The sequence below is a fragment of the Nansenia antarctica genome (assembly GCF_963989245.1).
Source record: "Nansenia antarctica genome assembly, chromosome: 6".
In the NCBI taxonomy this organism is placed as follows: domain Eukaryota; kingdom Metazoa; phylum Chordata; class Actinopteri; order Argentiniformes; family Microstomatidae; genus Nansenia; species Nansenia antarctica.
The window spans coordinates 6667669-6686102 of NC_137676.1; the positions used below are offsets into that span (position 1 = coordinate 6667669).

Consider the following 18434-nt stretch of genomic DNA (forward strand, 5'->3'; position numbering starts at 1 on the left):
GCATAGATGCAGACGCACAGACACAGACACACACACACACACAGACACAGACACACAGACACACACACAGAGACACAGACGCACAGAGAGAGACACAGACACACAGAGACAGAGACAGAGACAGAGACAGACACAGAGACAGACACAGACACAGACACAGACACAGACACAGACACAGACACAGAGACAGAGACAGACACAGACACAGACACAGACACAGACACAGACACAGACACACACACACACAGACAGTGTCAGAGTCAGTTACACAGAGAGGGAAAAAAAAAAAACTAACCCAAACTCTCTTATTTGACTTTGCATTTGCTAACCGGATATCCCAAACACTCTCTCAGACATCACTCTCGTCACCCTGATTGGTTGAGAGTGTCTGTGTGTCACACGTACCTTTCCTCCGCGGGCAGGGGCTCTCCTGAGGGGGCGGGACAGGGGGAGGGGGCAGGGCTAAATCAGGCGGGTCGCCCGCCATGTGACCTGCAGAGAGAGACAGGACGGAGAGGACGCCATTGGTCATCAGAATAACCATCGCCTGGTTCCTTACCGCCAACTCGTCTGTAGTCGGTATGTGTGTCATCTGTTTGGCAATGACAACGACAGTAACAGGGATAGGAGCGGATATAGCACACACGCAGATCTGGAGCGACCAGGGGGGGGGGTTTGGAGAACCGGGTTATTCTCCACTGATCTCCATGTGTGGGACCGGTACCGGGACAGGAGCTCACCTTGGATCAGAGCTGCTATCTGCCGGCTCTTCTGGGAGGGCATCTCTCTGACGGTGTCCAGCGCCGTCAAGCCCTTAAAGTCCACCATGTTCACATTGATGTCTGTCACAGGGGAGAGGGGAGAGGGGAGAGGGGGAGACAGGGGAGGAGAGAGGGGAGAGGGGAGGAGAGAGGAGAGGGGGAGGAGACAGCAGAGAGGGGAGGAGAGAGGGGAGAGAGGAGAGGAGAGAGCAGAGAGGGGAGGAGAGAGAGGGAGACAGGGAAGGAGTGAGGGGAGGAGAAAACAGCACAGAGCAGAGGAGAAAGGGAAGGAAAGGACAGCAGAGAGGGTGAGGAGAGAGGAGAGGCGTCAGAGTGGATCCATACAGCAGGGAAGTGGGTCCTAACATATAAGCATTGTTTCAGAGGTTCAGTGGACATAAGTATGTAGATGAGTAGAAGGGTGTCTGACCGGCGCTGAGGAGTCTCTGGACCACGTCCGTCTTCCCGAACAGAGCAGCTTCGTGGAGGGCACTGCCCTTCTCCGTCTGGACACACACACACACACACACACACACACACACACACACACACACACACACACACACACACACACACAAAATAAACAATGCTGAGTGATTGCAACACATATAAAGACATTAAAGTACAATCATAGTCAACAACACACCCACACACCACACCCACACCCACACATACAATAAACAATGTTGACACATATTAACACATATAAAGTAATTAAAGGACAATCACACTCAACCACACTCTCACACACACACACACACACACACACACACACAATAAACAATGCAGACACATTTAAACACATATTAAGACATTAAAGGACAATCACACTCAACCACACTCACACACACACACACACCCACACCCACTCACACACACACACACACACACACACACACACACACACACACACACACACACACACTATAAAGAATGTTGACACATATTAACACATATAAAGACATTAAAGGACAATCACACTCAACCACACTCACACACACACACACACACACCCACCCACACACACAATGCAGACAAATTTAAACACATATTAAGACATTAAATGACAATCACACTCAACCACACTCACACACACACCCACCCACACCCACTCACACACACACACTGACACACACACACACACACTCACACACACACACACACACACACGCACACACACACACAAAATAAACAATGCTGAATGATTGCAACACATATAGACATTAAAGTACAATCACTGTCAACAACACACCCACACCCACACCCACACCCACACCGACACACCCACACCGACACACACACACACACACCGACACCGACACACACACACACACACACACACACACACACACATAATAAACAATGTTGACACATATTAACACATATAAAGACATTAAAGGACAATCACAGTCAACCACACTCACACACACACACGCAAACACACACACACGCAAACACACACACACGCGCAAACACACACACACGCGCACAAACAATAAACAATGTTGACACATAAAAACACATAAAGACATTAAAGGACAATCACAGTCAACCACACTCACACACACACACACACACACACCCCCCGACACACACACTCACACACCCCCCCCCCCCACACACTAGGGCTGCAACAACGAATCGATTAAATCGATAATAATCGATAACGAAATTCGTTGGCGACGAATGCCATTATCGATTCGTCGTTTTTTTTTTTTTTTTTTTTTTTTTTTTACTTTTTTTTCTCTTTTCGGGTTTTGTTTCCATAACAAACCTACTTCCTGTTGACGCACGCCACGCTGTCTTGCGGCCGGTGTAGGCATCGCGAATCATAGCGAATCATAGCGCTACCTATGGCCGGAAAGGGTAGAACCTATGACTAGTCGTCCTATGACTGTCTGCTGTCAGGACATGCTAGTGAGTTAGCTAGCAGGGTTAGCGCGCTGCTGCCGCTAGCTGACTGTCACTACGCTGCTCGTCCAGCTGTAGTCTGCGTAGCTGTGCCTTTTTTATTTATATTATTTTTTATTTTTTATTAATACTTATTCATTTTGCACATGTATATGTATAGGCCTGGCTGATTTAGAAAACATAAAATACAATTTGCAAAATAAAAAAATAAAAAAATTAAAAAAAAAACTTTTTAAAAAAATCTTTTCCCCCCGCTTTTTGTGTATCCGATTTATCGATTAATCGATAGGATAATCGGCAGATTAATCGATTATCAAAATAATCGTTAGTTGCAGCCCTACCACACACACACACATACACACACACACCCCCCGACACACACACTCACACCCCCCCCCCCCCCCACACACACACACACACATACACACCACAAGCGGCTGTGAGAGGAGGAGGCAGGTAGACGACCTGTTATCTAGACCGCTACACTACTTCCCCTCCCAGGGTCCTCTAACCGCCGTCTGCTGATCCTGGACACACACACGTTTGACCGTGAAGCACCTCGGCACGGCTATTTATACCACCACCCCCCCCCCCGGTACCCTCCTTCTACTTTGGGGACAATTATTTGGTTCAAAGCAGATCATTTTCCAGCTCGTAGCGCCATGCTAATTGTGACCTGGCAGGAAGCAGCCAGCCAGGACTCCTGAATCCTGACACCCCATCCCTGCTACCCCAGGAGGGGGAGGTCAGGCCAGACAGACGGATGGATGGATGGATGGATGACACAGCTCTGGATAAGAGAGCAGGACCATAGGGGACCACCAGGGGGAGCAAAAAACAGCTCTGTCACGACCGAGAATCTTTCACATCTTTCTTTTCGTGGAGGGAGGGTTGGAGTGTGACTTAATGAGGGTTAGTGTGTGTGTGTGGCTTCTGACCAGACGTGGAAGTGGAAGTGCTGGGAAGAGCAGATTAGAGCCGTCCGACGCGGCGCTGAGAGCCTCGACACACCGCAGGGTGTTATTTACAACAACCACATCCAGATCTCTCTCATCACACACACACACACACACACACACACACACACAGAGACACACACACACACAGAGACACACACACACACACACACACACACACACACACACGAGACATACAGACACACAGAGACAAACATACACGAGATACACACAGACACAGACAGACACACAAATACAAACAAACAAACACACACATACACACACATACATCCAGCACTCACACGTCCAACGCTCACATACACACACAGACACACACAAATACAAACAAACAAACACACAAACAGACACACACAAATATAAATAAACACACACACACACACATACACACAGAGACACACACACACACACACACACATCCAGCACTCACACACACACACACACACACACACACACATACACACACAGAGACACACACACACACACACACACACACACACACACACACGCTGATGCAAACGCAGGCACCCAATCACCAATACACCCACCAACACACCCACCCTTCCACCCACCCACACACACACCCTCACACCCACACCCACACAGACACTCCGTCTCCTCCTCACCTCGTAGTTGATGTCCATGCCGGCGTCCAGCAGCACCTCCACCACCGGCAGGTGTCCGTTGCGCGAGGCCAGGTGCAGCGGCGTGTGCTTCTTGGTGTTGCAGCTCAGCAGGTTGGGGTGGGCGGTGAGCAGCAGCTTCACCACCTCCAGGCGGCCGTACAGCGCCGCCAGGTCCAGGGGCGTCTCGAACTTGTTGTTGCGCATGGTGGGGTCCGTCAGCTCCTCCAGCAGCAGACGCACCACCAGGGTGTGGCCGTACTGGGCGGCGCAGTGGAGGGGCGTCTCGTTGTCGTTGTTCTGTAAAGGGAGGAGGCAGGGGGGGGGGTGGGGGCGGAGGAGGAGGGGGGGAGGGTAGACCAGGAGAGGTCAGCAACAGCAGCAGCAGCATCACATCAGAGCATCAGAGCATCAGCATACACATGAAGGGTGGTGGTGGTGGTGGTGGTGGAGAGAGAGGGTGGCGTAGGAGGAGAGGGGTGGGGGTGGGGGGGTGGGGAGGGGGGCATAGAGAAGGAGGGAGGGGGGGGGAGACGTTAAGTGAATCACGGGTCGATAAAAGAAGGGCAGAGGGATCGGTGACTCAGGGATGAGTCGGTCGGTCGGGTCGAGCCAATCAGTGCTTAGCACCCACCACCCGCGTGAATTAGCGGACGGGAAAAGGTCATAGAACCGTCATAGAACTCTGAGAATCAGAATGAAGCCCGTTGGCGGAGGCAAGAGAGGGTGGGGAGGCAGAAGGGGGGGGGGTTTAATCACCCCCTGAGGTGGTCACGTCGCACCTCTAAAAGGTGCTGGTATCTCCCTGCAGCTAGAGATAACACCTGCTAACACCTCCCCAATCAATATGACGACAGAAAACTCCTGTTGACATTTTAGTGAAAAGGCCACATCGGGAAAAGGCAAACAATTTGGGATCGATATCATGTGGGTCTGTGTTGTTGAGAGCATTGGTGAGAGCTTAGTTGACGCAGGGATGGGAGTGACTGACCGGTAAGAGAGGTTTCTGGTTGCTTGGTAGTGACACATTCTACCACTGAGTGTGAGTGAGTGAGTGAGTGTGAATCGTGCGTTTCACATGCGGCAGCAAGCATATGTTACCAGGGTGCTACGGTGCTAGTTATAGGGACATGGCTCATATGTCAACACAGCGGCACTGGGTGTAAGATAGGCTCCTAGCTAGGCTAATATGTTAACACAGTGGGCCTGCGTGTAAGATAGGCTTCTAGCTAGGCTAATATGTTAACACAGTGGGCCTGGGTGTAAGATAGGCTCCTAGCTAGGCTAATATGTCAACATAGTGGCCCTGGGTGTAAGATAGGCTCCTAGCTAGGCTAATATGTCAACACAGCGGCCCTGGGTGTAAGATAGGCTCCTAGCTAGGCTAATATGTCAATATGTCAACATGCCCTGGGTGTAAGATAGGCTACATGGCTCAGTCTACATCAGTGGATAGAGAAAGGGCCAATGCAGGGGCAGAAACATGGCCAAGTCCATGTTCAGACTGTTATATAAGAGTATGTCATACAGAAGACTGAGGAAAATGGGAAAATATTTCATGAATAGAGAGATAATCTCTACAAGCACTCAGTCCCATACGTTCACTTTAACACCCCATTATAACGGTATTACAAACTCTAGCAGTGGACCTAACTAAGCAGTAAACCAGGAAACGCAAAAACAAACCCCAAACAAAGTGAACGTCCTGGATCCTAGCATTATTGTAGCAGAAGCAAACCCATTATCCCCGAAACTATTTCAACCTCCTTCTACCACAAGCAACCAGCAGGGGGCATACGCTATGCCTCAACTGAGAACAGAACAGTACTGGTTTGCATGACCAATGTACTGTATAGGCTAGCGTACTCTACTCTTACAACTAATGGTATGTATGACACGGATATGCCTTGACAGTCATCACAACGTAGCACACAAAGAACATTCTTCACTACGGGCAGCAGACAGCAGGCTGCGCTGCCGACAACAGGCCTGAAACACACAGCCGACGCGTTTCCTTCGCACGTTTATGGTGTGTTATTATAAAGACGATGCACGGCTGTCGGTAATAAGTGTTTACAAACAAACAAACCAGGAGAACGGAAATCAAAAGTAAATCGACATAATAGTAATCCACATCCGCTAGTAAAAAAAAAGACATGCAGGAACAAAGCCTGCCTTGACCACCCTATGTCCTATAGCTCTCCTTTGTGCCTGTCAGCAGCACTGTGTACGAGGGGAGCGGCAGTGCCAGCCTTGACAGGGACCACATGCCCAGAGTGTCACTCATACCACGAGCGCCACAGCCACCTAGAGGCTAGGGGACAGCTGGCATGAGAATACGCCACGGTGTGCCAGGTTGTGTCCTTCCCCGGGGGAAGGGGCCAGCTGTGCCTCTGTTCTGCCCGTCATAGAATTGGGTGGGGTGGTGGTGGTGGTGGGGGGGGGTGAGTGGTTACAGGGCAAGCCCCGGACAGGTGTTAGTTAGCCCCTCCCGTCGGACTTTTGACATGTTCTGGCGCCAGATGGGATCAGCAGGTAACCCTCCTTCATTGTTAAAGTTCCAGAGAACGGGGGAGAGAGAGAGAGCGAGAGCGTGAGGGAGAGAGAGCGTGAGAGAGAGAGAGAGAGAGAGAGAGAGAGAGAGAGAGAGAGAGAGAGAGAGACGCAGACAGAGGGGGTTAGAGAGAGAGCAGGGTGACGTACTACACTGGCAGTATTGCAGAGCAGGTCACAGCTTGAGCTGAGAGAAAAGAGGAGGAAAAGGAGAAGAAAAAAGCCTGAGCCCTGAGAACAACAAAATGACACCTGCCTCTCTGGAAAGGCGAGGAGAGAGAGAGAGAGAGGGGCAGGCAGAGGGGAACTCTCGCCGTGGGTTAACCACACTCAACAAAACACACAATAAAGCGAGCGGAGAGCAGAATAAAAAGAGAGAAAAAAACACTTCAAAACAAAATCCCTCTTTTGAAGAAACGAACCACAAGCTTCCTCCTGCGTCTTTCAGTTGGGGAGAGAGGTTTTGTCTGTTAGCTTTGAGGAACTCGTTTCTCTTTTTCCTGGCGTAAATAAAGGGCTGAATCCCCCATCTCCCTCTCTCTCTCTCTCTCTCCCTCTCTCCCTGTCTGCCTGTCTCTCTCTCTCTCTCCCTCTCTCCCTGTCTCTCTCTCTCTCTCTCCCTCTCTCCCTGTCTCTCTCTCTCTCTCCCTCTCTCCCTGTCTGCCTGTCTCTCTCTCTCTCTCTCTCTCTCTCTCTCTCCCTCTCTCCCTGTCTGCCTGTCTCTCTCTCTCTCTCTCCCTCTCTCCCTGTCTGCCTGTCTCTCTCTCTCTCTCTCTCTCTCTCTCGATCTCTCCCTGTCTCTCTCTCTCTCCCTCTCTCTCACTGTCTCTCTCTCCACCAGTCTCTCTCTCTCCCTGTCTCTCTCTCTCCCTCTCTCTCTCTGTCTCTCTCCCTACCTCCCCCTGTCTCTCCCCTCCTGTCTCCCTCCCTCCCTCGACCCCCGTCACTCTCTCTCTCCCTGTCCCTCTGTCCCTCCCTCCCTCCCTCCCTCCCTCCCTCCCTCAGGGGACTGGCAGGGTCACACACAAAGGGAGCACGCCGTCTCTCATCTGTGACGCACCACCAAGCGTTTTGTCATCACCATTATCTGCCGGCAGCCTTTTAAAGAGATTTACTCTCACTGTTGTTGGCACACGCCATTACAGCCCAACACACGTGCTAGTCTGATTACATCCATTTTGGAAGAAAAAAAATGATGATTCACAGCCTCCTATCTAATCTGGGAACAGTAACTTCTCTTCTCTGTTTGTGTGTGTGTGTGTGTGTGTGTGTGTGTGTGTGTGGGTGACTGAATCCTGTATTCTCCCTGGTGTGTGTACTTCCTCATGAAAAGGTTAATCTTTGTAACAAACTCCTAACTTTTCAAGCTGTTGCTGCGTCAGAGAGCACTTGATCCTATTAGCACAGGCTAGCCTCCCCCCACCACAGGCTAGCCTCCCCCCACCACAGGCTAGGCTCCCCCCACCACAGGCTAGCCTCCCCCCACCACAGGCTAGCCTCCCCCCTCCACAGGCTAGCCTCCCCCCTCCACAGGCTAGCCTCCCCCCTCCACAGGCTAGCCTCCCCCCTCCACAGGCTAGCCTCCCCCCTCCACAGGCTAGCCTCCCCCCTCCACAGGCTAGCCTCCCCCCTCCACAGGCTAGCCTCCCCCCACCACAGGCTAGCCTCCCCCCTCCACAGGCTAGCCTCCCCCCACCACAGGCTAACCTCCCCCCTCCACAGGCTAGCCTCCCCCCTCCACAGGCTAGGCTCCCCACTCCACAGGCTAGCCTCCCCCCATCCACAGGCTAGCCTCCCCCCACCACAGGCTAACCTCCCCCCTCCACAGGCTAGCCTCCCCCCTCCACAGGCTAGCCTCCCCCCTCCACAGGCTAGCCTCCCCCCACCACAGGCTAGGCTCCCCCCACCACAGGCTAGCCTCCCCCCTCCACAGGCTAGCCTCCCCCCTCCACAGGCTAGGCTCCCCACTCCACAGGCTAGCCTCCCCCCATCCACAGGCTAGCCTCCCCCCACCACAGGCTAACCTCCCCCCTCCACAGGCTAGCCTCCCCCCACCACAGGCTAGCCTCCCCCCTCCACAGGCTAGCCTCCCCCCTCCACAGGCTAGCCTCCCCCCTCCACAGGCTAGCCTCCCCCCTCCACAGGCTAGGAGGCTAGCCTCCACAGGCTAGCCTCCCCCCTCCACAGGCTAGCCTCCCCCCTCCACAGGCTAACCTCCCCCCTCCACAGGCTAGCCTCCCCCCTCCACAGGCTAGCCTTCACACACACACACACACACACACACACACAGCCACACACACACACACACACACACACACACACACACACACACACACACACGGGGTGAGAAGGGTGGTCAGATAACTATCCACAGGGTAAAGATGACTGGGTTTATCTGGGAGAGATGACGCTAATGCCTTGTATATATATATATATATATATATATATATATATATATATATATATATATATATATATAGCTACCTGTTCTTGGACAGTACATGATGTATGTTCTTTTATTCAAATAAATAAATAAATAAATAAATAAACAAACAAATTGATTTCACCACCGGGAGTCCAGATGTCCTGCTCTGGACTTCAGACAGGCATGGCAGGCCTAATCAGGCCCAGCCAGATTAAACCAGACTGTTTGCCCATTGGTAAGCTCCACACTAACCAGCAGCATCTGGAGATTACTGCTCTGCGTTATTCTGATGCCACGATGAAGGAACGTGCCGTGGCGTACCGTGCCGTGCCGTGCTCTGACCTGGGGGGCTGAGACGCTAACGCAGAGTGACTAGTGACCTCTGGCACGTGACGACGTACTCTCTACTCTCGCAGAGCGTGGAGGGGGTGGGGAGAGGAGGGGGTTACGTCATGCTCTGCCCCGTGGTGGTGGTGGTGGTGATGGTAATGATGATGATTATGGGGGAGGGGGGGGGGAGGGGTTGGCCAAGCAGCTGTTTCGGCCAGTTTGCCACAAGGCTGCACGCCAGCTCTCTCCCCTCTCTCCCACTCTCCCCTCCCACCCTCTCCCTCTCTCTTTTCCTCTACCTCTTTCTCCTCCCCCCTGTTCCGCTCTCTCTCTCTCTCTCTCCCTCTCTCTCTCTCTCCCTACTATACTGCAGAAGCCTATGCGCATCTTCTCGTATTGGTGATTTGAGTCAGACACACGAGACAAGCTCGCCTCAGACGCCTGGAGACTGTAGATACACATCTCTGCTTCTCCCCCACTGCTGCCCCCCCCCCCCCCTGTCAGCCCTGGGCCATCAGCTGGGTCGGAAGCATCTCCACGGTGAAGTGAAGGCTCCATGTGAACCAACCAGGAGGAGGAGGAGGAGGAGGAAGAAACCTCCCCCCACCACAGGGTCTGAAGCATCTCCACGGTGAAGTGAAGGCTCCATGTGAACCAACCAGGAGGAGGAGGAGGAGGAGGAGGAGGAGGAAGAAGCCCGCCCGCCCTCAGACAGGACAGACTGACGCCCCTTCCTGAGGGACAGACTGACAGCACTCCTGGGGGCTCCTCGACCATGCATGCGTGACTCAAGCGTGTCTCTGCGAGGCAGGACTGGAACAAGGGATGAGGATGAGAGGATGAGGAAGAGGGAAAGGAAAGGGAGAAAAAGGCTGACATGACGCGTGGGCGATGGATATCGAAGTGACTGAGCTGGAACCAATGAGACAGCTCAGACAGTGGGGAGTGGGCCTAGGATAAGGTGGCCCGGTGGAATAAAATCTTACAGCGTCGTCATTCGATATTAGGTCTCTCTTAACGTGGTTGAGACGCAATGTGCCTGACTGAACTTGTCCAGCTGTTGACGTTTCCGTGTTCTACATTCTCTGGTGGCTAGGCTAGGCTAGAGGCTATCACGCGTGTTGTCAAACCGCTATTACGCCGTGTTGTGGTCCTCTGTGGCTCAGTTAGGCTTAGGTTGTGTGTTCGATTCCCACCGGGACCATTTATACTGAACAATGTATGCACTCACTGCAATGTAAGAGGAAAGCGTCAGCTAAATGGCATACTGTATTATTAGATTATATACCTCTTATTCGCCCTCTGTACTCTGCCTCAGTGACAGCTCATATGTGCTGCTCGGCAACCAGGCATCTGAGCCACCGCGGGACGTACTGACCTGGAGGGACATTCCATCAGACAGGTGACACACATGGAAGAGCGTGACTAGCTAGCGTGCCATTTAGCTAAGTCGCAATATAGCCAAAGGGACTTACATTGCAGGGAATGCAATGTTTGTTTCAGTATATATGGTCCCGGCGGGAATTGAACCCCCCAACCTAAGCCCCGTTAGCACCACGCTCTATCAACTTTCTTTTTTTTTCTTCTTCTTTTTTTTTATTATAAAAAATGCATCATTCATCATGCTCTACCAACGGAGCCACAGAGGACCACAGAGGCGTGCAGGTGCAGGTGACAAGACAAGCCATCATACAAGAACTAGACTCTTTCTTTTTTTCTCTCTTTTCTTCTTCTTGAGATTAGAGTAATACACATTTTTGTAAGAAATGATGCAAGCGGAACACAATACACTGGGGGGAAATGATGACTAAGGATGACATAGTTTCCTCACCTAATGAATATTCCCAGACAGAGCGAGCTAACTAGGCTAGTCTGGGTGAGAGCCTAGCAGGGGTGGGGGGGGGTCCCTTAGGCCCCATCAAGCTTCCATGAATGAATTGCTTCCCTTATCGAGCCTCTATTGGAACACCATCAAAGTCCAGGCCCACCGGACCTAACGCGTAACGCCGGGTGCGTTCGTAAATACGCTCCGGGAGTGTGGGAGCACACACCCTCGGTCACACTCTCTGACCGCTCGGAAAATTAACTAATTTCAGTGGAAACCCGAGCGTCTCTGAGCACTCAAGAGCAGATTTCCGAAGCGTGCTTACGAACGAACGCACCCGCTGAGAGAAAAGCAGCAGTAACATTACATAAACGTAATAGCAGAGCCAGGAGGACTGAGAGGGGCTGTTTGAGCCTGGTCCAGGCTGAGCTACAGTGCTTCCCTGAGGGGGACAATGTGCACTTAAGCCCCCCTCCTCTTCCATAAGCTGATGCCCATCCCTCCCCTGGCCTAAAATATCCCTATCAACCACCCCGCCCATCTCTAGCTGGCCTAACTAACACACCCCTCTCTCTCTCTCTCTCTCTCTCTCCCCCCCCCCCTCTCTCTCTCTCTCTCTCTCTCTCTCTCTCTCTGCGCTCCACTGGGTCAGTCAGCACCGGTGCTCAGCCAATCAGCTGTGACAACATTACCATGACAACGTCCCACCTTTCTTCCGCGGTGCAGCCTCACAAGCAGAGACACACACAGACGCACACACACACACAGACGCACACACACACACACAGGCACAGACACACGTGCACGCACACACACACACACACACACGCACAGACGCACACACACACACACGCGCATGCACACATAGACACAGACACACACACACACACACACACACACACACAGACACACACACACACACACACACAGACACGCACGCGCACACACACACACACACACACTGTGTCTGTGTCACACACACACACACGCACACGCACACACACACACACACACACTCCCTGACGCTGATGCAAAGAGACTGGTACACTGAAAAGCTCCCTCTCCTCATGAGACGTTTCTCTGTTTCATCTACTGAGCGGGGCAGGGAGGGGGCTCTCAGCAGTCACGTGACCTGCCTCTCCGTGACCACCGCCGGAACATCCCGTTTGCCTCCATATTGGTGATTTATTCATAACAGCTCATCAATTATTCACCCCTGTGACCTCGTATCGGACCCCAAGCGAGCCCAAAAAGCTAGCGAACACAGCTCCCCTACCTCCCTGGACGACAGAAAGGACAGCCTCTCACCAAACACCCTAGTTCCGGTCCGCCAAAGCGCTACGACAACCACACAGGAGGACATGTGTACTGTACAACCGTACAAGAACCCGACTTTCCTCATGCTGTGTTTTTTTTTCTTCATCAAATTGTGTTTGTGTGTGACCGTGTGTCTGCCTCCCTAGATAAAAACCTAACAGAGTTCACACTGAGGAAATGACACCGTTTAAAAATAGTATTTCATCTCCGAGACTGTGATGCCGTTTCCTCCCAGACACCCTTATTGAACCAGCAACACGCCGGCGGAGGCGCCAGGCGTCTGCGGGTGGAGGTGACACTGTGACACCGCCGCTGCTCTCCACCACAGCAGGAGGAGGTGGTGATAATAGGACGGTCCAATAGCTGACACCGTCCTTGGGGAGGGCGGGGGGCAGGGGAGGGGGGGGGGGGGGGGGTGAGGAGAATCAGTGAGCTACAGTTAGGAGCCTAGGTGTTAATGATGCTGCTACTGTGTGTGTGTGTAAAAGTACAGTGATCCGACATTAGTATTTGGAAGCGTATCCATATTCCATAAGCACACTGCTGGCCCAAGTAAAGTAATAATACCAACGGAGACCAGGGAAACACACACACACACACACACAGACACAGACACAGACACAGACACAGACAGAGACAGAGACAGAGACAAAGACAGAGACAGAGACAGAGACAGAGACAGAGACACACAGACAGACAGACACAGACACAGACACAGACACACAGACAGACAGACACAGACACACACACACACACACACACACACACACACGGTCTATAAAAACCTGACTGTAATCTGTAAGATAAACATGCCGTCCATAACCAGCGGTGTGGTTCTCTCACCACGCCCAGCGGGACTGACTGACTGACTCATGAGAGGCTACAAGGTCCCACAGAGACGGAGGTGTGCAACGGAGGCCTGGTGAACCGACATGTGACTGTGGAGAAAAGGAAACTAACCTCAGGGAGGGGAGGGAGGGAGGGAGAGGGGAGGGGAGGGTGAGGGGCAACAGCAACAACATCACAAACCCATCTTTCAAGTCAGTTCTTTTTCAATCAAGGACAACAGTGGTGAGAGCGAAGTGTGTGTGTGTGTGTGTGTGTGTGTGTGTGTGAAGAAAGATAACGATCCCAAAAAAAAAAAAATCTAATCAAATCATAAAAAAGCCCATAAGACATCTTCCCAGGAGAAAGTGAAAACCAGTTTTCACACAAACCAGCAGTGCAAGCAGAAGCAGTAAAAAAAAAAAACAAGCTTGGCAAGGGGGGGTGGGGCTGTACGGGATACAGCTAGGGCCAAAAAGGAAGCAGGGGAAAAGCACATGAGGCGAGCGGGCGTTCTTGGCAGCAATGGGTAGGTACACACCTTGGCATTAATATAGGGGTCAAAGGGCCCGCAGCGTTTGAACTCTTTGTGGTCTACAGAGCTCTAGGAGGGAGAAGAGGAAGGTGAGGCAATGGTTTCTCACACACACACACACACACACACACACACACACACACACACGCACACACGCACACACACACACACACACACGCACACACACGCACACACGCACACACAGGCAATGAATGAATAACATGACAGTTGCAAAATGAGTCATGACAAAATGAACAGAACAAAAAAACTGAAGTTGAGTTAAAATGAACAGGCATGACAGGAAATGATTGAGAGATATGACCCAAAATGAACCAGCAATGGAGGACCCAAGGCCTGCCGACCGTACGGCCGAACGCGACTGGTTTTGTCAAAACGCCAGACCTCTAGAGTAACAGTCTACTCAGAAAAGGAAACGTTAATTAAAATGTTTTTTTTTCTTCAATTGTATTGCTTGTGGCTGTGATCCATGGGTTCATGGGTTTTAAGATTTTATCCATGGGTTCAGTGTTTTTTTATCCATGGGTTTTAAGATTTTAAGATTTTATCCATGGGTTCATAGTGTTTTTTTTAATCCATGGGTTCATGGGTTTTAAGATGTTATCCATGGGTTCATAGTGTTTTTTTTATCCATGGGTTCATGGGTTTTAAGATGTTATCCATGGGTTCATAGTGGGTCATTTCTGCCTAAATAAAGCTACTGGACATGAAACCACAGACAAGGAGGACAGGGTGGAGGTGGAGATGGTGCTGGTGGGCCGGGCCGTGAGCAGCCTACACACACCATGCCCTGGGTATCAAACAACATCACAGATCAAACAAAACAAACCAATCAAGGCAGGAGTTAAACAAGACACAACATGGCCAGTCCACACATTCATCTGGCGTCAAGTCACTTCAAGGCAAATATTAGTGCAGTCATGATGCAATGACGGGGTTAATGCAACTCTGAGGGAGAAAAAAAGCCATGACTAACTGTCATTCGTATTTTGTGGTGTTTTTTAGTGGTCATTTCCTACAACTACACTGCTCTTTTAATGAGGGGGTGGTGGTGGTGTGGGAGGAAATAATCATATATAATTAGAATTTAGTTTTCATGTCTTCCAATTAGGGGAGTTGGAGCAGGGGGGGAAGGGACAAGAAATGATGCGAGCAATGTGTGTGTTATCAGATATAATTTAAATCATATGTCATAATATCAAAGCTGATCTATCCCCCCCAAAAAAAGAAAAAAAGAAACCCTCCAAAAAACCCAACACATCGACGGAGAAGGACGTGGGATTAACTGTGTTACATAATCTAAAGTGCTGAATAATCTTACAGGGGAAGTCCCCAAGGCTTCTTATCAGTTGTTCAGCTGCGTGATGGGTCTGTTGCTTCTCATTGACACGTGGATCAGAATCAGATGCAGACTGGCCACTGCAGTGCGTCTCTGAGGAGGAGGACGGCAGAGCCAGACTGACTGAGACGTGAGGCGCTGCTCTCTGAGGGGCCAACTCCCTTTGATCATAATGGACATCACAAGACTGTCTCTCTTCTCTCTCTCTCTCTCTATCTCTCTCTCTCTCTCTCTCTCTCTCTCTGTCTCTCTCTCTCTCTCTCTCTCTCTCTCTCTCTCTCTCTCTCTCTCTCCTGTGCAATCACAGTTCAACCTGTCCCTTCAGGACAAGAGTGTGTGTTTGTAAAGGGAACACACCCATACACACACACAGAGCCAGAGAGAGAGAGAGAGAGAGAGAGAGGGAGGGAGAGGGAGAGGGAGAGGTAGAGGGAGAGGGAGAGGGAGAGGGAGAGGGAGAGAGAGAGAGAGAGAGAGAGGGAGGGAGAGGGAGAGGTAGAGGGAGAGGGAGAGAGAGAGAGAGAGAGGCAGAGAGAGAGAGATAGAGAGATAGATAGATAGAGAGACCACAAACGCACAGACAGACAGACAGACCTGCTCGTTGAGTTTGGGGTGAGAGGGGCCTTGGTGGATGAGCAGCCTGACGATCTGTTGGTCCCCCTTCCAGGCAGCGAGGTGGAGGGGGTAGCAGCCCTTGTTGTCAGCGATGTTGGTCAAGGCCTCGTTGCGTAGCAGCGCCTCCACTACCTCACTGCAGGTCGCAGGTCGGACACACACGGTCAGGATAGTTCAGGAGGACACCCAGAAAAATTACCTCACAACTCAATTATATTTTTTTTTATGATTATTATTTTAGTCGACTTTTCAACTGTCACTTTATCGTGTTGTTATGGTCTGAGGTGCTGTAACGCCTGAATTTCCCCTCAGGGATCAATAAAGTACCTATCCATCTATCTATCTATCTATCTATATGTTACGGTACATGTGGGAAAACTGTTTTATAATGTTGACATTTCCGGGGACATGGCAGCATAAAACGTTGACTTGGTACATGCTGGCATGTCTAACCCTAACCCTACCCCTAACCCCCTAGCACCTAACCCTAACCCTAGTTTTCCCACATGTACCGTATTCCCACATGTACCGTAACATATACACACATCCCAAAAACACTGATTCAACAGGCATGCATTTGCAGGGGGTCGGGGAAGCAGGACCGACCTGTGTCCGTTGAGGGCTGCGTGGTGGAGAGGGGTGTATCCAGTGCTGTCCACACAGTTCACATTGGGGCCCCTCCAGATACTGTGGGGAGAGAGAGAGAGAGAGAGAGAGAGAGAGAGAGAGAGAGAGAGAGAGAGAGAGAGAGAGAGAGAGAGAGAATTTGGATCAGACACCCACAGACACACACAGGCAGACATCAGGCTGACATCATGCATGGAGGCGGTGGTTCTGGTTCACTACCACAGTCCTGTGGTCCACCCAGTGACCGACCGTCCGCCCGCCCGCCCATCCATCCATCCATCCATCCACCCAAAGGACAGGTCTGTTTCATGCTATAGAAGAATGCTGCTGCAGAAAAAAAACAAAAACAATCTGTCTACTTCCCACACACGAGCCTCTTACAGGGTGGGTGTGGCTGCACTGATAACCATCTCAGGTTCCCGCCCCGCAGAGCCCTCGGCTGTCACGGGGAGGTACCACGGTTCACAGTCACCCCCCCCCCCTCCCACCCCGCCCCCCAGCTCACACCTAGGTGGGGGCGATCCCAGAGGAATTCTCCCTCCTGTGGGAGGGCGGAGGAGTGAGAGGAATGAGGAAGCAACGGGCCATAACAGAGACGGGCCGAGGAGAAGGAGAACTTTACAACACGAAACTGTAACAACACACAGAACAACACACGCACGCACACGCACACTGGTCCCACCGACCACCCACTGTGAGCCTAAGCCCGTCGCTCAGCCGCAGAACCCCGGCTCGGCTCCAAACTGGGAACGCGGACGTGTGTAACCTCTGTGCTGAGTCATTTCCTGCCCGAGGCAGGCTGTACGAGGAAGGAACACAGCCGTGCATATTAAACACCGGTTCTGTCCTCACCTCGGAACTGGCCTACTTCTATACGCAGAGGGCCAGAGGGGTGACTAGTGGACATCATGCTCGTTGTTGACTTGATTGACATCTCTTCCCTGGTGGAATATGTATTATTATGTTATTATTACGTTATTATATTATTACGGTATCATGAAGGTGTAACAAAGCCTTTATCGTTTCTCTGAAAAGCCCACCGTTTTCATGTGTATTCGTACTGTTTTCATGACTGTCTCTCCCCTGACCTCTTCATCCCCTCTACCCTCCTTGTACAGTCTCTCTCTCTACTGTAAATCAATTATTAATTAAAACAAAACAAAAACAGCCTAACCCTTCCTTCTTCTAGCATTATGACTGTCGATGACCCCTGGTCGTAGGATATTAGATCACTGGCGGATAGACGATTCATAGCTTGCTTACTAGACAGATGTATTTGTTGCGAGCCGCTTTGGATAAAGGCTTCTGCTAAATGCCATGAATGTAAATGTATATGTATGCCCTACGACATTTACAATTGTGTGCATCATTGTTAACGTCAACCAGCCGTTAGATCGTTACACGTCCCCCCCGCCGCATAGGACCGTGTTGGACTAAGGGAGCCTGACGGTATGGAAGGGGGTGTGGACTGTGGAGGAGGATATTTATAGCTCTACAGCTCTCATTCAATTTAGCTGAACTCAGCTGTCAGCTGAGAACGTTTGTTTCTTTTAATCTGCAAAGAGAGAGGGGAGGCGGGGAGAGAGAGGGGAGGGGAGAGAGAGGGGAGGGGGGGAGGGAGAGAGATAGAGGGAGAGTAATTAAACAGGCGAGAGAGAGCGAGAGCCTGAGACCATAGCATGCCAGTACTGGGAATTGCAGGATGACGGAACTGAACACATCCTAAATAAATCATGTGACACGAAAATCCCAGCTC

The 18434-nt window shown here is 51.2% G+C and overlaps 1 protein-coding gene across 1 annotated transcript in view; it reads right to left on the reverse strand.

The window, feature by feature from the left end:
- LOC308159366 (ankyrin repeat and SAM domain-containing protein 1A) overlaps positions 1 to 18434 on the reverse strand; it is a gene marked incomplete at both ends in the record, with an annotated part of 95044 nt that overhangs the window by 60305 nt on the left and 16305 nt on the right. Inside the window, 7 exon segments of the mRNA XM_080533139.1 lie at positions 406 to 492; positions 741 to 842; positions 1192 to 1267; positions 4273 to 4569; positions 14086 to 14148; positions 16019 to 16187; positions 16658 to 16738. Of these exon segments, the coding sequence (XP_080389265.1) occupies positions 406 to 492; positions 741 to 842; positions 1192 to 1267; positions 4273 to 4569; positions 14086 to 14148; positions 16019 to 16187; positions 16658 to 16738 (875 nt within the window).